A 21934-nucleotide genomic window follows, 5' to 3' on the forward strand; every position below is an offset into this window, starting at 1 on the left:
AGAGATGGCACCAAGGGTGGAAGAGATTTTTAACTTAATGTCTGAAGGTTTACATTGAGAATGTCTTTGTACATGAGAATGTATTTGTGTGATGACACAAGAAGCCGCCACCAAAACCCTCCATTAGAGCCCTGAATGCTCCCTCCTTGTGGAGGCTGGACACAGGAGAAGCCCTGCCAGGGAAAAATTGGCCTAATTCTCAATCTCTTGTCAATAAGTCGTAAGTGACCAAGTTCTGCTACCTGGAGATGCCAGGCGTGGTGCAATTTAACATCCTGTCATAATCCTGCCTTCCCAGGAGCGATGCTTCCCAGTCCCCTTGAACGTGATACCTCTCAGAGAGGATGATTTGATAACTGAGTCAAAGCGGCAAGGGGGCACAGTCCTAGACCCACACCTGTCCCCATTCCTTTTCTAGCAGGCTGAGTCGCTCCCCTGCTCTGAGCCGCCATCTCATCCCCAAAGGGAAAGAGGGGCAGGAGAAAGGGGTAGGCTCTGGCTGGCTGCTGCCTGGCACCTATCCTTCCTGGAACATCATCCCTCCGAGACATGACCCGAGGTGGGCACAAAATTATGCACGCCGATGAGCACCTCCTGCCCTGGCCTTAATGACCAGTGGGCAACGGCTCAGGGAGCTAAGCCTGCTGGATCAGAGTGACCCTGGGGCTTGTGCTGGAAACACCAGGCAGAGACACGCTCTGTTCCTTGACAACAGCAACCTAGGATCGCTGCAGCTACCACTGCTTCTGTAGGGGAGCCGGGAACAGTGATGCCAAAGGCCTGGGTAAGCGGGCCTGGGTTCCAAGACATAGTAGAGCTGGGGGTTCGCATGGTGTGGGGGCTTGTCTGATTCTAGGCTTCTCATTTTCTAAGCCAGTGTGGACTGGGTTCTTTGTTTCTTTCCCTGCAAGGATCCTAATTGACACAAAAACCAAGAACCCAAGGCCTCTTCCTGCTTCCTCATTTCATTTTACTTTAACCTATAAGTTTTCCTAGCGAGGTCAAAGTCCAGAAATGAAAACCCAAACGAAACTCCTTGAAGCCCTGCTGTCAAGACAAGATCATGAGCTCTTTAAGGACGTGGAGCACGCCGGCTTGACTTTGACCCCCAGTTCAAAGCACAGCACGTGCAACTCAGGACACTAAGAAACTCGACACACATGGACTGTGAGCAGATGGACGAGGTAAGGGTGCTGTAACGGGGGCCCTAGATGAGCTCTGATTCCCTAATCAGCATCGTTTCCACCGTCATCACCGCCACCTGCAGCAGCACTGTCTAATGAGTACTCGCTAAGCGCAGGCTCCCAGAGCCTGGCACATGTCACCTAGCTGAGACCTTGGAACTCCTCAGAAGCAGGTTCCCCTGTGGGGACCCTAGGCTACTCATCAGAAATTCTCTTCTCTCCTTCCTGGGGCCCAAAAAGACTAACCCCCTGTCACCATGGCAGTTAAATGCATCCACAGGACTTGCTTTGACAACAAAGTAAGAAAAAGTGGTGTGTCATTTCTGGGTAGAAGCTCTCAGGCACAATGTGTGCTTGGCCAAGCTCCCTTGGTCCCTCCATCACACCTGGGCCTGGGTATAAGGATGATGACAACAGCAAACAGAGGCCCTAACCACCCATGAAGACACATAATGGAAACCTATGCTTTCCCTTCATGGCAGGTTGGGGGTCTTTGTTACTACAGCACAACACAGTCTACCCTGACTAATATACTACAACCCATTTTATAAGTGTGCAAACAGGCTAACTGAAATAAAATGCCTCACCTGAAACCACAGTTACTGCAGCAGAAAGGCTTATATGGGCCTGAAAAACAGAGAGAGCCCTGGCCAATGTTTTTGTTTCTGAGGAGCCACGATCCTCCTTGGACCCAGCTGACTTGAGCTATCAGAGGCAGTCTCACCCACATGCTCCTGCCGGGCAACCTCAGAGCAGAGACCAGCCATCCCCTCCTCTCCCCCACAGCCTCTCCAATTATGCTCCAGCTTGTTCTGATGAAGGCACAAGTCCTCTCTGCAACTGATGGAGGATTTCATACTCAAATTGGAAACCACTTAAATTGAAACATCAGGAAAATCAGGGGCGGGAAAAATGGTACTTGACATAATAGCTCCTTTTACTTCATAGCAAGTGAAAAATAAAAACAAGCTAGGTGCAGTGTGCATGCCTGTGATCCCAGTATTTGGGAGGCCGAGACAGGAGCCCCGCAGGTTCAAGACCAGCCAAAGTACACTGATGAGCTCCGTCGCTTACTAGTCAGGACACCGGGGAGGGGCCTCCTCCTGAGCCTTAGATTCCTCAGCTCCGAAACGGAGACCGCAGAGCCCACGCCTCCTGGGCTTGCTGCTGCACGCACAGCACTGGGACTTTGGTATGTGGTAATTGCTTGACAAAGGTTACCTGCACCTACTTTTAGGAACTTCATTACTTCATAGAGAAGCCAAAAGATACACCTTTAAGACTAGTAAAATAATATTATGAACATACCATGTTGAAAAAAAAGCCAGCTGAATGCAGTATTCGTGGGGGCCACTTAGGGCTTTCTCAAGAAGAATGAGCTGACCCTGAAGGATGTGGAAGATCTGGAAGAGTGGGAAGGAAGGAGAAGCCAACACATTCATAAATGGAGAAGGAAAAGTCTAGAAAACCATTCGAAGAGTATCAATTATACCACTTGGGTTCAGAATAGATAAGCATATTTTACACACACATGCCTGTCTGTAAGTACTTGCATAAAATATATCTGGAAGTACGCAGACCATTTCTTAGAAGGATTTCTGGGACAGGGACACTTATGTTCTCTACTATATTATGTAAATTGTGCATTATTTAAATTCTTTGAAAAATGTACTTTTACATTGTTTCTGCTACTTAGAAAAAAAGTTTTAAAGCGTTCCTGCTAAAAGACAAAAGGCAGAAAAGCAAAGCTCTGCAAATAGAAAGAACCAGAGGGCAGGACTCGGGGATAAGAGCAGAGGAAGACGGCCCAGGGCAGGTCCCACTCAGGGTCAGTCACGTGATTTTTAAAAGAGGTAGTATGATATTTCTCCCAATACCTGATTGACTTTCTATGCAAAAACTGGAATGATGTTTCATGGCCCCAAATCATTTTCTTTCACATTTCAATTTAAAGTTCATGAAAATCTACAGAAAAGAATTAGAGTATAAATATTTTATTCTACTCTTTATTACCATAACATACCTTTCTGCGCTTAGGTATTATTCAATGGCTTGCAGGAAAGTTTTGTAACTTTCTTAGGTATTAAAAAACTAAAAAACATCGGCACCATATGCAGGCACTGGGATAACTGCCTGAGAGCTTCACTCCATTAGAGCAGTGTGGTGACACCCCCAGGGCTCACACACTCACACTGGCCAAGGGAATTACACTCCTGGGCAGCAGAGGAAAAGAAAAAAGTGAGGAGAAGAAGAAGGCCATTTTTTTTTCAACATTACCAAAACCCTTGGCCAGCTGCTGGCAACATCAGTCACATCTGGGACCATGACTATGGTTTTTGCATATCTGGGAGACCATCATTCCAGTGCTGGTCAACAAAGTCACCTCCCACCGAAACCCAAGCAGCAGACCTCATGGGCAAGATGGCAGCAGCTCATGGACACTGGAGGGTGAGCCATGCCAAGAAGAAATCATTTCCCAAAGAACAGGTCAAAGGGTGCCTTTGGTTAGTTTGCAACTACATCAGGAATTTGTTTACTGAGATGCATCTGTGTCCCTGTCGGATCATGTACACTTCTGCTCTGTCAGAGGTGGGAAAGAGGCTGGGCGTGGTGTTGCGCACCTGTAATCCCAGTACTTGGGAGGCTGAGACAGCAGGGTTTCAGGTTCACGGCCAGCCTCAGCTACTTAGCGAGGCCCTCTGAAACTTAGTGAGACCATGCTTCAAAAATAAAACAGGGCTGTGGGTGTAGCTAAGAGAACCCCTCTGAGTTCAGTTTCTAGTACTACACACACACACACACACACACACACACACACACACACACACAGAAAGCAACATGTCTAGGTACAATCTGCTCTGAATTCCACAGATGAGCTGCACAGGGAATCAAAGTCCATAAAATATACAACAGACAGAGCATTGATTTTCACTAGAATATTCTACACATCACTTCAAGGAGATGAGAACACCTCCCAGAATGAGCCGGAGGATGCCCTGACACCAGGCAAAGTTAAAAGCACTTCGCAGACCAGCCATTCTAAGTTTGTAAAGGTTCGGGAGAGAAGGAAGTTGAGATGACCCTTCACTTTTTCCAAGAAAGATTTCTTTTTAAATGGGAAGAAATCATTTTTAAAAGATTAAGAAAACACACACAACTGGTGGGGAAGGTCTAATCAGAAGAGAATTCTATTATAACAGAGAAAGAAATGTATTAAATTAAAGAATAAGCACATGTAATATATTTAGAGGGTTTGTAAAAGTTTAATCATATATTATGATGCATCCTTGGAAATATTATGAGGATTAAGTTGGTAGAAATAGAAAAAGTAAAATTGGGATTTGAACGGATTGGTCTTGTTCAAGGAAGTTTATGAGGCATAGCTGAGGGAGGTGGGGACCACACTTGAAGGATGAGAGAACAAGCCGGACAGGGCCAGCACTGCCACAGGCAGCCCACATGGGGGGAGCTGGCCAGAACAGCCCTACAGGGGTCTCAGGCAGGTGCCCCCCTCATGGTGTAACTGGAGCAGCTTCTGACCCCAGACCCAACAGCCTGTGTCAAAGCTAACATTTTCCTTCTTTGACCTTGACCTTACCTTCACCTCCCATTAGCACAGAACATGTTTGTATCTATTCACAGATGGAACCGGACCTGGTACCCATGGCTCTGAGTCAGAACTGGCTCGAGGAAGACTAAAGCATGAACCGTCTCCCTTCTGATAAGTACGCCAGCACGGCCCTGGCCTGTGGATAGGAAAAGACTCAAGACGACTAGGATGTGAATTGTGTTCCTCTGATAACACACCGGCATGGCCCTGGCCTATGGATCTGGTAACTCCAGGATGACTCAGATATGAATTGTATCCCTTCTAACGAGACACCAGCATTACCCTGAAAAGCTAACTCTTAAGAGGGACTTGATTCCTTTGCTCAGGGAGAATCTAGGGCTTGTTCCCAAATGCTTAAGTTCGCTGGTTTCTCTGATTTGCTAACAAATCAACAAGTTTCTGTTTCCTTCTTCCCAAAGACTTGTCCCAATTATTTGACTCAGTAAATTGGGGCAGGTATTCACATTTGGTAACAATCTGACATCATATGGAGTATTCTACACCCCAGAAACACACAAGTTAGGCACAAAGTATCCCAGGGCCTTGCGCTCTTGTGGAAGAGGTGAGGACAGGTCTGGGAGCAGTGTCTGTCAAGACTAAGAGTGAGATCAGAGTGGACCCACTAAATCAATCAGAGTAGGCCTCATTTGCACCAACGATGAGTGTGCCTTGAGCTCGGGATCGTGATTAACAATTCCGTGCACCTGGGCCAGATCGAATCTAGACGACAAAGAGTGGGCTCATTTCAGGAAGGACCCGGGTGGTGAATAAGGGGCCTCGAGTCCCAAGAACATCCTGGGGGCTGCGGCCTGTCTCTGCCTCCAGCTGGGAAGGAAATGAGCTGTCAACCAACACCAAGCTTGTATGCTGGAGGACAGAGGCTAGGTAAAGGTGGGGTCACAGCGACCCACAATCCTGGCTTATCTATCTTCAGAATCAGGGGCAGAAAAGATCTCAGAGCTATCTGGCCTGGACTGTCTGCACAGCAAACCACAATGGAGTGAGAGCAGAGGCATGCGCTTCATCCAACTCCCGCTCTGAACCTCGCGCTGTGCCTTCCATGGCCCTTCACACTCCGCACAAAGCAGCCACACTAAGCAGGCGTGGCTGGCGGGCAGAAATGCCTCCCTCCGCTCACAGCTGAAGCCATCCCTTAGCACTGTGTTCACAAATCCTGATTATTCTGTGCCTTGCCAATACTTCTGTTTGTGAGGATGTGGGGCTAGCTCTGGAGAGAACCTTGCACACACTGTACTTGTCAATAGACACAAATCCTGATCTTCGTGTAAATGTGTTTTCAAAGCTCCCAGTGCTGAAGCTTTGGGGAGCCAGGCCCCGCCTACCCATACCTTGGCCCCACCCACAACTCGGCCACGCCCCTCAGACCTCCCAGAAGAAGACCAACTACCCCCGGTGGTGACAAAAATCAGGAGCAGGAGTTAACACGGGCCAGTGGGAAAATAAAGACAGACCTAAAGCCAATAATCACCCAGGATGTATCTACACTGAGGTCAAAGATCATGTGATCACTTAGGGTATTTGCGAATCAGCAGAAAAACAGTGGGGTTTAGAGAGGGGTTTCTTACCCCCGGGCACTGAGAGGTTTAACGTGGGTCTTGCAAGCATCTTCCCAGATGACTCTGTGTCAAAAACTAGTATTTCTGAGTTAAGCCTCTGTGTGAGGCATATTTTTAGGAGCTCTCTTAAATGGCACTTTTCAAAATAATCTCCTTCAAGACGGTAGACGATTAAAACACGGATGTCCAAGTGCTGAATTAAAAAGCCTCTTATAATTTGGAAGGCGATGTTTAGTGCTGCAGTGGGACCGCAGACAATTTGGTATTTGATCATTAGGTATTCGGCAAGTGCCACCAAGCTGAAAAATATATTTCTTATTAAGCTTCCATACTTAAATAGCATCAGCCCTCAAATGAGATCCCTCCCTCTGAAGGTTTTACAGATACCGAGAGAGTCCCAGGAAGCATTTTATTCTAAAGAGAACCTTATTACAAAACTCAAGATGAGTTTTTTTCCATCTCTCTCATCCCCGAATTTTAAATTACTCATCTCTCCCACCAACCAGTCATTTCAACAGTGGAGGGGAGGTGGCCCCTGAAAACACCAGGTTGCTTACAGTGAGGATTAACAGAGTCTCATCTGGCAAGACAGGAGGGTGTCTTCCCGGACAAGAGAACGTTCTAGTGAGCAGTGTTACCATAGATACTGCAGGTGTGTGGTCAGAGACACACCAGATGCTCCAGACTCTGAGAGGGGGCACATGAAGACACAGTCCCTGTCTCAGGGAAGCTTTCAGCCCACAGAGGACACAAAAATGTCAACAGAGCTGCAGCTCAAAGTGCCACAGAAACACAGCGCCAAGGCCGGCACCAACCACGAACGTCTCGGTACAGATGAGGAGGTGGAGGGACGTGTGGTTTTTCAGGGCACGTGCAATGAACAGCAGCTACTGCTGTGTCACAACGCGATGCAGATGTGTGTTAAAAGGGAGGGAAAATGGAGAGACGGAGGGGGGACAGTCACAGAGGAAGGGATTCAGGCATGGAGGAGAAACAGGCAGACAAAGAGGTGCACACAGAGAGGGAGAGACAAACTGCGACAGGACAGAGACAAAGGAAGCAGCAGGGAGAGAAAAGCAAAGGGGGAAATGGGAAGAGACGCACACACAGATGACGGATAAAGGACTAGACGCAGGAAAAGACGAAACTAAGAGACAAAAGCAGAGAGGAAAAGGAAAATGCCAGCGAGAAGCCCAGCGCACTGCTCACCGGGGGCACTGTGAAAGGCAAAGGGTCTGGGGATTTCAGCTCTTAGACCAAGACTCAGCCAAGACCGGGGAGGAGGGGAGGCTCTGCTGCTCCCCCAGTGACCCTGGCCAGGCCCAATGTGCCCCAGGGCCACGCTGTGCCACCCTGTCTCCTCAGGCCCCGCGGGCCCCGGCCCCAGGCTCCTGGGCCACAGCAAGCTATGGTGAGTTCCCTGCTTGCCAGCACATCCGTAACCACTCGGCAGGTTCTTATCTTGGCCTCGGAGGCCCCAGCATGGCCCTGACTCACAGCCAGTCCGATGCCGGCCTCGCTATACCCAGCACCTGTCTAACCCCTGGGCAGGCTCCGATGCTGGTCTCGGAGGCCCCAGCACCAGCCTTGCCTCATGGCAGGCTCTTATCCAGCCATTGGCCCTGGCACCAGCCTAACCCCTCAGCAGGCTCCGATCCCTGCCTTGGAGGCTCGAGCACCAGCCTTGCCTCAGGGCAGGCTCCAGTGCTGGCCATTGGCCGTGGCACCAGCCTAAACCTTCGGCAGGCTCTTATCCTGGCCTCAGAGGCCCCAGCACAGGCCATGCCCCATGGCAGGCTCCGATGCTGGCCTTGCTGGCCCAAGCAACGGCCTAAACCCTCGTCAGTACTAACATGATCTGCAACTCTGCGCTGGCTTTTCCAAATGTTTTCCTTGGAAAACAGTTCCATGGATACCTTCTTAGAAAAACTGTTCCTTAGGGAAATAATTTCAGGCAATATTGCTCTGTAAAAAGGCACAAGACACCCTCATGTATGACCTTGTAAAAAGACAACTATCATTCTCTTTCTCTCTCTTTTTTTTTTCAGAACTGGAGATGGAACCCCGGGGAATCGTGCCTCTGAGCTACACCCCCAGCCCTGTTTTTTAGTCTTTTTATTTTTTGAAACAAGGTCTCGCTGAGTTGCGAAGGGCCTCACTAAGTAGTCAAGACTGTCCACAAACTGTGATCCTCCGGTCTCCGCCTCCCAATGCCCGGCTATCACACTCTCTTTAACCCAACATTTCTGAGCCCCTTCTATGTGCACCAACTACATGAACCCCTCGAGATCATCATTCTGTTCCCAGAAAACTCAGCTTCTACAGATTCTAAGTTTCAAAAGAGCCATTTTGACATCAAGAAGAAGTGATCAGAGTGATTGAAAAACAAACAACAGAGCCAGGCATGGTGGCACACGCTTGTAACCCCAGGACTTACTTGGGAGGCTGAGACAGGAGAACAGCAGGTTTGCAGCCAGCCTCAGCTACTTAGTGAGGCCCTCTGCAACGTAGTGAGACCCTCTTTCAAAATAAAGAATAAAATGTAGGATTGGGAGTGTAGGTTGGCAGTAGAATACCCCTGGGTTCCATTCCCAGTACTGTGAAATAAAACACACACACACACACACACACACACACACACACACACACACACACTTCTGGCATGCACATGAGGAGGAGCAGCAAGGATGAGGATGCGTGTCACAGGCAGGGAACAGGGCCCTTTGAGAGCGTGGTGCCTGGGGCAGGACAGACACTAAATTCTGCTTGACATGAAAAGTGGGGGAGGTGGGTACTGTTATGGATTGGGAGAGTATGGGTGTGGGGAAACTGTTCCCGGGGACCCGTTAGGGTCCTGGACACACTTTCCCTCAAACCACAACAAAACCCAAAACGACCAAAACCAGAAAAAAAACCGCAAGTTCTTGTCCCAAGCTAAGAATAAATATGCATAGCTTGGACAGTTGCTGAAGATTTAAAGAAGTTTATTAAAAAGATAGAAATACAGGAGATGGTTACATCCTTGTGCCCGAGAGTGGCACAAGGGGGCAATTCTAATGAATTCGCCAAAGAACCCCAGTTTACTGAGTGTTTTTATCTTGACCAAGTCTGCGGCAAGTCCTTTGATCCGTAGATATGCTGCCCTATCTCTTAGCCCAGTTTTCTGCTGTCTCCAGCAGGATTTGCCCCAGAAGGGGGGGCAGTCGTGTCTCAGGACACAGACCCTCCCAAGATGTGTTAAACTGCTTCTCCAGAATCTGGGGTTTCCTCCCATCCCTTAGGCCATCTGTCTCTCCTTAGAAATGTAAAGAGACCTTTTCCCTGGCTCCGGCTTTCTTTCCTTCTCTTTAGAAATGTGCATTGTAAGTCCCTTCTTCCTGACAGTCCTGGCTTTCTTTAGTATAAACGATATATTTTCAAAATTGGAAATCTTTCCCAATACTGGTACATTAATACATTTTGAAACCTCTTCCCAATACTAGTACAGGTACAGATAAGCAGTACTGGTCTGGAACGAGCGTCATGGGTTTCATCACTGTGGCCATGAAGCTGCACACCCCTTGTGGGTCCCATGCCTCTGGGGACCTCAGTTTGCTTCTCTGAGAAATGGACTTAATAGGTCAATAACACAGGGTGTCCAGAGGGTGAAAGGATAAAAACACACCAAACACAAAGCACATCACCAAGGGCTCCGCCACACAGGCAGGGCAGGGGACAGGCGCGAGCAAGAGAGGCTGGTGCGACCGAGGCGGAATCGGCTCAGGGCAGAGACCACAGGCCCCAGGCCTTGCTAAACCTACTTAAGTGGAGATGACCAGAAATGGGAGCTGGCACAGAGAAAGAGACACCCACCAGAGGGGCACACGGAGAGAGAAGCCAGCTTTGATCACATCAAGCGAGGCCCTGTTTGCTTCCCGGTGGGGATAAGTCTGCATTTGATGAGCTATTTATATTTCACCTGTGGCTTTTGCTGCACCGTGACTTTAATTGACCTCTATATGTTTCAGTCTTGCAAGATTCCACTTCTCTGTCCCCACTTATTATTCAAACTGGGAGCTGCTCTCCCAGAGTATAAGCAAACTGCTAAAAGGTTAAAATAAAAAAATCTCTGGTATTCATTCATACCAGAGGGGAGAAAATAATGAGAGGATAGTCCTAAAAATACTTATATTCAACAAAAAAAAAAAGAGAGAACAAAAAGAAAAAAATACCCACAATCCCACATTCCTTCTCCTTTAAATAAGTAACTCAGCTTAAAAGTATAGATTATAAAAAGATACCACTAAGTAAAAATGGTATCCCTACCCCTCTCTTTTTTTCTTAATTGCCATTTGGTCTGTGCAGTTGTCTTCTGCTCTGAGAACATGAAGTTATTAAGAAACAAACGTTTATAGACCACCGACTGCCTGCCACACACGGAGCTAGGCCCTGGGAATCACAGCCGATGGGGGATGCCTTACCATGTGTCTGGCACCAGACTCGGTTCACTGGCGGCACCCCTCCCTCGGACTTCCCGACGGCGGGCCCCATTTTTATTCCCACTCAAGAGAAAGGGAAATTGAGGTTGCCCTGGCCCTTCGTCACCCCGTAATCTGCCGGTCTGGAGGAGGTCTGGCCTCCTCCAGCATGGTCAGAGCCAGGCCGGCGGGAAATGAGAGAGAAGAGGCTGTGATTCAGCAGATTCCTCAGAGGACACAGAGGAATGGAGGTTCCAAGACTCAAATTGGGCTGGAAATGGCTGCCTCCTTCTGCCCTGGCTGCCAGCTCTGGGGAGAGGACCGGGCACGCCCGAGGCAATAGTATAGTGACAAGGTGAGGGGTGTCCCCTGGAGGTCACAGTCCAAGTGTCCAGCTCCTCCCCACAGCTTCAGGCCTTTAATGACCATTTTACTGGTCCTGCCTTCTGGCCATCACAACCTGCCCGCAGGAAAGGATGCAGTGACAATTACAGCCGCCTCTGCAGGAATAGCTGCCGTGGCCCTGGGGGTGCCCAGGCTGCAGCAGGGGGGAGCGCAGCAGTGTGGAAAAAAAAAAAGACAGGCTTGGCTGGCCCAGGACAGGGCCCAGGGAAGACCTGGGCTGCCGTGTACGCCTTACACTCCGCAAGCTGACCCACGGTTATTGAGCACCTGCCACGAGAGTCACCGAGACTTAAAAGAGGCAGAAAGAAGCATGAAAGCTGCCTGCTGGAGAGGGAGGGATGGACTCTGATCAGTGCCAAATCCATGGGGACTGACATGAAGATAGGAAGGGAGATAGACATAGACAGACACACACACATGCACACACTGAACATGAAAAAATCAGCCCTGCCAGGGCATCAGCAAGGATTCCTAAGGAAGTAGTGGGCAGACATGGAGGGAGGAGAATTCGCTCATCCCAGAGAGGCATCCCAGGCAGAGACAGCACAGGGCCAGGACCCTGATGGGAAGACACAGGACAGAGGCGCAGTGCGGCGAGGGGCCGCGCAGGGCCCGCCGGGCAGAACTCTGCGGAGACACTGTCACATCCACACAAGGGATGGCGCCCCTTGTGTATGCCCGCCACATCCTGGGAATACACCTACTCACAGTGAGACAGGACGCCCAGGCAGGGCCTTAGAAATATTGTCAGTTTAGACCTAAGATGGGAAAGAGTAAGAGCTCCCCAGTTCCTCCCCGTAGTTGTCCATGAGCAAGTGAGCAGATGCTTCTGAAAGACAGGGAGCCCGTTCCTTAGGTAACCCAGGGTCATGATCCAGGAACTCTTCCTAATGTTAACAAGAGAGAGCCACTTAAAAGACTAGAAAAAGTCGGGCGCGGTGGTGCATACTTGTAATCCCAGCATTCAGGAGGCTGAGACAGGACTCAGCTACTTAGTAAGGCTCTCTGCAACTCAGTGAGACTGGTTTCAAAATAAAGAATAAAAAATAGGGCAGGGGGTGTAGCTTGGAGGTCAAATGCCCCTGGGTTCCATCCTTAGACCCCCCCCCCAAAAAAAAGATTAGTACAAGCTGCAGGCCTTGCCAGGTATAATAAATTTCAAACTTACTCTTCCCCTCCCCAAAGTGAGAGACCATGGGTATAAAAATCACTTGAGTTCTTTGTCCGAGGCTCAGTTCTGTGAGTTTGTCAACTGAGCCATTTACCAGTAAATAAATAATCTGTCTCTGATTTCAGCCTCGGGAAATCCTGTCTCAGGAATCAGGGAAGAGGGGGAGACTGAGTCTCCTGCAACAACAGCCTGCATCAGGATGCTGGCCCTGGGAGGACTGTCCTTCAGCAGGCAGGAGACTGAGAGGTAGTGGTAGACCTTCCCAACACCCCAGAACTCCTGCAAGGCAAGAGATAGGGGCCTTCACCCAGCCAACCTGAGCTCGAGTTGCCAGACAACCTTCCACCGTAAATGCAGGCTTTTCACAGGCATGTTATTCCACCAGTGTTGTCAAAGCCAACACACAAAAGAATGTAATATCCATCCATCGACAGGGCCGGCCTGGGCGGGTTATAGTGTTGCTGGTTCATGGGAGCCAGTGCAGTTCTTCAAAGGAAGGACAGATCTGAGTGTAAAGTAAGATAAAAAGATCTCCAAAGGACTTGTTAAATGGGGAAAAAGTCACACCGAGAGCAATGGATTTAGCAGGCTCCTGGCTACTCAGCTGTGTAGGCGTGTGCCAGTGGCTTCCTCGGGCGATGCTCATCTCTGGAAAGATAAACCCTGGGCTGGCAGGACTCTTGCCTCTGGGGAGGAAAATCAGGGGCCACAGGAAGGTGGAGATTTATTTCTCAAATACTTGATTTTTTTTTTTTTGCATGGGTAAAATAAAGTTTGTTGAGAGTCAAAAAAAATCTGATACTTTTCAACTTTTCAACTTAAAAAATTTGAATAAAACCTAATCTCTTAAGTCCGGCCCAGATCCACCATGTCCCATGCTGGGATGCCAGGTGAGCTGCTTCACTGTGAGTCTAGGTTTCCTCTTCTGAGAAATGGGAACCGTGATCGTAACCACTATTAGGTGGATGGGGTGAAATAGAGCACAAACACTTAAAGTACTTAGTCACAGTTTTGCAGGTAATAGTCCCCCAACAAATATCAGACAATAATACCAGAGCTAGTCATCTGTATGAGCTACTTGGTTGCTTTTATTATTCACACTGATGGCCTGAAGCTGCTCTCTGAACTCACACATGCAGTGACGAAGTAGTCACGTACCAATCTTTCGGCATAAAGGATACAGACAGACCTCACCGGGTCCAAACTGGGCCCCTGATAAGGAGCGAGCCACTACCCAGTCCTGCCTCTTTCCTGCCATGCTTACCCTGGAGCAGCCTGAAATCCTTACAGTTGAGAAAGGACAAAAAAGAGCCTGGCTCATCCCCAGGATGAGACAACACGTGCCCCACTCATATTGGGAATCAGGTCAGTACCTGGGCTCCTTAACCCGCAAGCCCCTCTGATACAGGACTGCAGATACAAAGGAGGGCCAGGTTAGATACTGCCCAAGTCCCCAGTGTGGGTCAAGGGTGGGAAGCCAGTGGAGAGCGACCCTTGGGGCCTTGCTCAGAGGGCGCCGGGTAGCACAAGGACCCTATCCATACCTGCTCCACGGTTCCCTGGAGTTGGTACAGCATGGGGAACTTTAACCTGAGTTTGACTTCAGCTCCACACAAACTCACTCAAAGACTGGAGCCTCTGAGAGGCTCAGTGTACCTAAAAATAGAGATCTCACCCCCTGGAGGGGGACATGGCACACGACAGGCACATCCGGAAGGTGCATCCCTCCTCCGGAAGCCCATAACCCACAAAGCAAAGAGATCCACAGAAACACCAGCAAAGTCTGGAGCGGCCACGTATTAGAATGGCGTGTTGGCCGCCTCCACACGCTGGCCCCGTAGAGATGAGCAAAGGCCATCAGCTGGGGCTCGAGGCGCTTTCACAAGCCGGCTGCTGAGGGCACACACCACTGTCCATGAAGCCAGTAAGGCCGAAACCCAAATCCCAAACTCAGCAGCCTCTGGAGCAAGGGACAGAGCGGATGTGGGAAAGACTGCTGTTGGGCTGCAATTAGCAAAATCTTAACTAGGAAGACATCCAGTCCAACAGGCCCAGTTTCTTAACAAGAACAACAAAAATGGCAGATCAAAAGAGACTGGAGAGGCGTAACGCCTCAGCAACTTAGGCGCTTTCTTAGAATCTTGATTTCTTAGGACATTTTTTTAGATAACTATATGCTGTTGAACCTTGCTTGGATATTTGATAATATTAAGAAATCACTGCTGGTTATTTTTTGATATGGCAATTGTACTGCAAATGTCTTTTAGTAAAAAAAAAAAAATAGTGAAATACTTATGAACAAAAAATGCATGTCTATGCACCCGAATGAGTTGGGAAGGGAATGAGTGGCGTGTGAATGAAGGGAAAAATGACCTGAACTGATTACGTAGGTGCTGAGCGAAGGGTTTGTGGATTTCCTTTTACAAGTCTCTTTGGCTTGCGTGTGCTGGAGGGTTTCTACTGTGATTAAAAGTGAATAGTCAAGCCATAAACTGAGAGGAGATATTTACAATGTGTAACTGAAAAAGAAAGGAATAAACTGCTACACCTCAGTGAAGAAAACAAGTAGCGTCCAGTGGGAAAACAGGCCAAGGTAACGAGCCACAGGCGGAGGCCAAAGCAACAGCAGCAAGTGGCAAGATGCCTGGCCTCGCCTGTGGTCAGGGAAACACACGAAGAAACCCTTCATGGTGATGGTGGTGGGGGCACTGGTAGGGACTTGTGCATGGACAGGAGGATTGTAAATAAATACTTTTACTTTATACTATAGCAAAACTCCAAAAAAGTTCAAGTTCCTAAAACCTGAAAATTTTATACCTAGCCACAGGCCTTAAGGAAACATTTGTGTAACGGACTTAGGAAAGGAGGATAAATGGCTATGAATAGCACAAGAAAAAGGACAGCGGGACTTGTGCATCTGCTGATACAAATCACTTCCCCGGCAGTGGAGTTAGGCCAGCAGCAAAATTAAACCTGAGCTCAAGCCTCTACATCCAAGTACCAGTTTAAGGAAATACAGGAAACAGAGGAACATGTCAAATGACACCAGAGAGATGCAGGCAGGAAGTCCAGTGTTAAAGTCTAGGAGGCAAATGACCCAGGGTCTTTAATAAATAAGTTGAAATAAAAGAGAGAGTAAGCCAGGTGTGGTGGTGCAAGCTTGTAATCCCAGTACTTGGGAGGCTGGAACAGGAGGATCGCAGGTTTGCAGCCAGCCTCCGCTACTTGAGGTCCTCTACAACTTAGTGAGACCCTGTTTCAAAAGAAAGAATAAAATATAGGGATGGGGATGTAACTCAGAGGTAGAATGCCCCTGGAGCCGGTGCCACAAAACAAAAACAAAAACAAAATCAAACAGAAAGGAAGGAAGGGAGGAAGGGAGGAAGGAAAGAAGGAGAAAGAAGAAAAGAGAGAAGAAAAGAAAAAAAGAAAAGAAAAGAAGGAGGACCTTACAGACAAAAAGCAGCCAGGTGTGGTGGCGCACGCTTATAATCCCAGTATTTGAGAGGCTGAGCCAGGAGGATCAAAGGTTCCTGGCAGACTCAGCTACTTAGTGAGACCCTCCCCAACTTAGTGAAACCCTATTTCAAAATAAAGAATAAAAAATAGGGCTGGAGATGTAGCTCAAATCTAAAATGCCCCTGGGTTGCATCCCCACTACCACAAGAAAAGAAAAAAGAAAAGAAACATTCTTTTTTTTTTTTTTTGTGGTACTGGGGTTCCTGGAAGCCCTTCTACCTCCGGGCTACACTCCCAGACCTATTTTTTATACTTTTTTATTTGGAAACAGGGTCTCCTAAGCCAGCGCGCGCGGCTGGCTTCGAACCTGCGCGATCCTCCTGTCTCTGCCTCCCAAGCGCGGGGATCACAAGCGTGCGCCACCACGCCCGGCAAAAGAAACATTCTTAAGAGAGCATTTGAATATACAGCGAAAAAAAGTAGAGCGGGGGTGCCGAGGGCTGGGGGCCATCACAAGGGGTCTGTTTGAAGGGGACAGAGTTCCAGTTGGTGAAGATAAAGCTCTGGAGATGGACGGTGCTGATGGCTGTACAGTACAGGAAGGTACTGAAGGCTACGGCACTGTAAGCTTGCAAATGTTTAAGGCAGTAAATCTTAGGTACATTTTACCACAACTTTTAAAATTGTGAAAGAAAAAGAAACATAAGGGGGACATGTCAACATAAAAGAAACATATCAATCAATTACAAGGCGTGAACCTCACCGATCCTGAATTGTAAAAATGATAAAACTATTGGAGATTTGAACATTGATATTTGGTGATATAAAGGAGTTTCTGGTAATTGGGGGAGAAAATGATATAATGTTTAATTTTTTCATTTTTAGACATATGTGACATAGTTTATATATTTAATAATTGCCCGGTATTTGCCAGGCGTAGTGGCGCACGCTTGTAATCCCCACGCTTAGGAGGCAGAGACAGGAGGATCGCGCAGGTTCGAAGCCGCCACGCTGGCTTAAGAGACCCTGTTTCCAAATTAAAAAAGCATAAAATAGGTCTGGGTGTATAGCCCGGAAGTAGAAGGGTTTCCAGGAACCCCAGTACCACACACACACACACACACACACACACACACACACACACACAATTGCCCAGCATTTGATTCAAAAAAGACAGAAAGAGGAAGCAGGAGTAGGTCATTTGAAATGAGACTGACCATGACTGATGACATCTCATTTGACCACGGATACATGGAGTACATTACACTAATTTGCCTGCCTTTGGCCACTTGCCATTTTACATTATGTTTTTGGTGGAGGAGGGAATACTGGGGATTGAACCCAGGGGCATTCTACCTCTGAGCTACACCTCCCCAGCCCGCTTTCATTTTGGAATCGGGGTCTTGCTAAGTTGCCGAGGCTGGCTTTGAACCTGCGATGCTCCTGTCTTGGCCTACCAAGTACTGAGATTACCTCCCAAATACTGTGCACCACTGGGCCAGGCTCACAATAAGTTTTTATACAAAGAAGTTATTATCTGCATGCATGAAAAGACAAGTGTTAGCATGTTTATGGCATTGTGGTTTGTAACAGTAAAATACTGGAAACAACCTAAATTTCTATGAACACATATGATTGAATCAAAGACACTGCAGGAAGACAGCGCAGCCAAGAAAACAGACTAGATGGGAGGCTCTAGACCCGGGGGGATTTTGCACCCAAGGGGCCCTTGGCAATGTGCGAAGTCATCGGTGGTTGTCACAGTGCGGGGAGATGAAGCCACTGACCCTAAGGACTGGAAACCAGGGACCCCACAGCGCACAGGGCAGCCCACAACAAAGACTTACACAATGATCCCCATACAGATTGATGCAGCATACCCCTCAAACCGTACAGAATTAAAAACAATCAGAAACAAGTGATGGACATATACGTACACCTACAACTGTGTAAGTAAAAGTTAGGAGCACAAAACCAAGACTGCTCAGAGCTTGTAGAAACTCATCTGTGTAGCAAAGTATAAAAGTGTGGGAAGGAAGGCACTTTGCCAATTTCAGAATACACACTCCTAGAGGGGGTAGCCTGAAACATGGCCGCATAGAACTGGTACAGCTGTATCTGTTCTAACACTTCCACCCCAAAGAAAGCGACAGTGGCAGAGGCTAACTGCCTCTGGACACTGAGAGGTAGATCCACATTCCTTTAGTGCCTTTTCTGCACCCTTGACATTGTCACCAATAATGAGCAGACTAAACCAGCAGTGGGGCTGTGGGGAGCGGAGGCTAGCAGACAGGGAGGGAAGCCGGGAAGCAGGGCAGACAGGGAGCCTGCGGGGTGGGGAGCACCTACCGGGCCTCGGAGGTCGATGAGCTCCTGCCTCATCTGGGACACCAGCGCTTCCTTGGCCACCAGCGCCCTGTGCAAGCGCTCGTTGAACTCAATCAGCTCCCCGTGCATCTCCGCCACCTGCAACAGACAGGCACCAAACTGTTAGGCCAGAGCTGGGCCCTCCTCTATGGCCCGTCCCTCCTTCCTGCCCTGGCTCGGGGAGGCATCTGCGGCTGGCTGGGGCCGGAGGGACCACACTGTATATATCTGACTGCAAAACTACAAGACGGGCAACCTCACCCATACATTGGACATGCTTTGACTTGCATAATTTTAACACTTTGCAGTTGCCAGTCCACCTGTGAAGGTCACAATAGGGCTGTATCACTCGAGTTTGGGACCACAGCTGCTGTTTCTTAGCTAACACTTTCCTAGCAAAGGCTATTTTCCTAACTAGTGCTGTGCCTATCAAGAATGTCCCCGCTGGGCCGGGTGTGATGGTGCACGCTTATAATCCCAGCATTCGGGAGGCTGAGACAGGAAGATTGTGGTTCGAGGACAGCCTCAGTTACCTAGTGAGGCCCTCTGCAACTTAGTGAGACCCTGTTTCAAAATAAAGAATAAAAACAGTAATAGGCTCAGGGGTGGAGCTCAGAGGTAGAGAGGAACCGCTATCAACCTGCTCGTCGGGTCTTTGTTTCTGAAAACTAAGAACACAGAACCAGAGCCTCATTCAGGACGGTGGTGACAGACACACGCAGGATGGTGGTGACAGACACACGCAGGATGGCGCCTTCTCAGTCACTCTGATCCCGTGTCAGTCCTCCCTGGTCTCCCCACAGCATCACAGAAGCTCTGAGAGGCAAGTGCTATCACTCCACTTTAGGGAAAGAGTAGCTGAGTCTCAGGAGGGAGCCGAAGGAGCTCGCTCCAGGTCACGGTCAGCAAAGGGCAGCTCCCCGGGCTCAGCGGTGGCCATGTCCCTGCTCTGGCGCCGTGCAGACATGCAGCCACTCGGGCCTACAGCCAGGAGAAGGTTTCTAAACTGAATTATTTAATCCGCTCTGCTGATCCCGAGTAAATAAAAATGGAAGCGGCTCTGAAGTTGCCTACAACCAGTGTACAGGTTACACAACTATAATTTATTCCTATGTTTTAGAGAAATAGAACTGTCCTGCCATGCTGTCCCAGGGCCCCACAGGAAGCCTCCTGCGTGCATGGTAAGGAAGCCCCCAAGTGTGCCCCTCTTGCTCTGAACTCCTTTGGGATTGTGATTACAATGTACTAATAAAAGTATATTAAAAATAAAAATAAAAGCCTGCCGAGAGGCGGTCAAACAGACCTTCCCCCAGTCCAGCCCCTGCCACCCCCAAGGTCACCCCAGGATCCCCTAAGCACTTACTGCCTATTAGTAACATATAATAGCAGGCTGCCTGTAACGAGTACTTTACGTGTGATATAAAAACATACTGTCAGGATAGGGAGGGGCACGGAGAAAGGGAGGAGGGTTCCACCTCAGCAGGAACAAAGAGGACCACCTTTGTGATGACTTGGTTACATAACAGGCAAAGAGAGCCATTAACATGGAGGGGTGTGTCCTCTTCCCATTCTTTCTACTCTTATGCTTCCTAGTGATGAGCTCATTTCATTAATCCCTGAAGAATGAAATCCTTTAAAGAATTCACCTCTAGGTGTTGAAATTCTTCACCTTAAACAAAGGGAGCCACCGTGGCATCCACGTGAAGTTTACCAGGCTCCTCCTGCCATCTGGACGCTTCCACTAACCTGCCCTGTGAACCCCTGAGATGGCACCCTGGCCCCCAGGTGCCCACCTCCTCCTAGCTGGTGTGAAACCAAAGTCTCGAGAACCCCGCAATTAACCAAGGGGGAGTAAGTCCCCGAGCTTTCTCGACAGCTTTTCTCTTTTTGGAGACTTAAAATTAACAGACCCGCAAAAAAAAAAAAAAAAAAAAGAAAAAGAAAAAGAAAATTAACATTTCCAAGTTGCCTTATTTTTGTTCAAGAAAAGTTTGAGTTGATCTTCTTTTGACCTTAAACAAACAAATACAATATTGTTAAGAAATTCAGTGTGTGTCCTCCACACACAAACCACGTGAGCCCTCCTCCAGCTTCCCGGGGCTGTGACACCACTGACCACCCGGCAAGCAGGAACACACAGTGGCCACTAGCAGCACTGCATACCTGCCAGCGTGCCCCCCAGACCCAGCTCTGAGTGCAAGCCACTGTCATTTGCAAAGCAAGTCAGGATTTCCTGTGTGTGTTTGTGTTTTGTTTTGCAGCGGGAGCCAGAGTGCTATGATGATTCTCCATCCATGCATAAAACATGAGACTTTCCCAGCTTCCAGTGGTGTTTATCAGGAGCTGTCAAAACCCAGGTTCTCTTTCATGGTCAGAAGAGGGACCTGACCACATCAAAGCCTTTATTTTGCTGGGGCCTGGGGAGGGAAAACTCTGATGAAACCGAGGCGACGGGATTTGCTGAAATAATTCCATCACTAAGCCGCACTGCTCAGTGCCACTGTCACCTCGGAAACTCTGGGTTTTGTATGCACAGCCTCACCTACAGCCGCTGGTGTAAACAGCTTTCATCTCCCATAAATCACGAGCTTACTGTTCTTCAAGTAACTATTTCCAAACTCCAGTACAACTGGAAGCAAGTTCAAGACCTAGAGAAGCCTCAGAAGAGGAATGGAGATCACGCTGTCACAGAAATGATAGCCTGCAAAACCACCGTCACCTGGAATGTTTACCAGGCCTGGGGCGCACTCCCGGGTCCCGTCTGACCACCTTGTTCACACTAGCCTGGGAGGAGTGCAGCGAACAGGACTTAGAGAGAACGGCCGCCCAGCCATCCATCCCCGAGCGGTCACGCGGTCTTCCTGAGGTCACATCTCATTTCCTCACCTGCCGTTTTAATTCCTTCAACGCTTTGGTTACCTTAAGGATAAAACCCAAACTCCGTCTCTGTCCAAGCCCACCTGCTGCTCTCGGCGCAGTGTCTAATGTCTCTCAGCCCCACCATGCACACCCATGCCAAGCTCTGGGAGGTGGCTCAGCAAAGGGGCAGGGAGGGAGGGCGCCAAGACTGGGCTCAGGCCGGGCTTTGGAGCAAACCAGGCAGGGCCTGATCAGCCTCTGGCAGCGTGCTCTGGCGCAAAACAGGTAACCTCTGTAGGCCTGGGGTGAATCGGATACAAAGTAGGCTTTAAACACCACCAAGGTCTCCCTGAGCCCCTGTGCAGATTAAACAAGACAAACACAGCACTTCCCAGGTGTAGCAGCACGCCTGTGGCAGGGTCGACAATGGGGGAAGAGCCAGTTTTCCATAATGGGAGATGGTGATATAAAGGGACCTGGAGAAGGATGCAGAGAAGCAGGTCTCTAGAGGCAATTGGAAATGGTCCCAGTGTACCGACAACAGGAAGCTGGAGCAAGGCCAGGAGCAAGCGTGGTGGTGCACGCTTGTAATCCCAGCATTTGAGAGGCTGAAACAGGAGTATCACAGTTCGCAGCCAGCCTCAGCTATTCAGTGAGGTCCTTTGTAACTCAGTGAGACCCTGTTTCAAAATAAAGAATAAAAAAGAGGGCTGGGGCCGGGCGTGGTGGTGCACGCTTGTAATCCCCGTGCTTGGGAGGCGGAGACAGGAGGATCGCACAGGTTCAAAGCCAGCCTGGCTGGCTTAAGAGACCCTGTTTCCAAATAAAAATATAAAAATAGGTCT

At 48.8% G+C, this 21934-nt stretch overlaps 1 protein-coding gene across 2 annotated transcripts in view; it reads right to left on the bottom strand.

The window, feature by feature from the left end:
- Positions 1 to 21934, bottom strand: part of SNX29 (sorting nexin 29) — a gene marked incomplete at its 3' end in the record, with an annotated part of 442960 nt that overhangs the window by 120222 nt on the left and 300804 nt on the right. For both annotated transcript variants that reach the window (XM_080703361.1, XM_080703360.1), the window contains exon 15: positions 18213 to 18329. In XM_080703361.1, the coding sequence (XP_080559487.1) occupies positions 18213 to 18329 (117 nt within the window). The remainder of the gene's footprint in view (positions 1 to 18212; positions 18330 to 21934) is intronic.

Source organism: Muscardinus avellanarius, assembly GCF_963383645.1.
Source record: "Muscardinus avellanarius genome assembly, chromosome: 10".
Taxonomy (NCBI): domain Eukaryota; kingdom Metazoa; phylum Chordata; class Mammalia; order Rodentia; family Gliridae; genus Muscardinus; species Muscardinus avellanarius.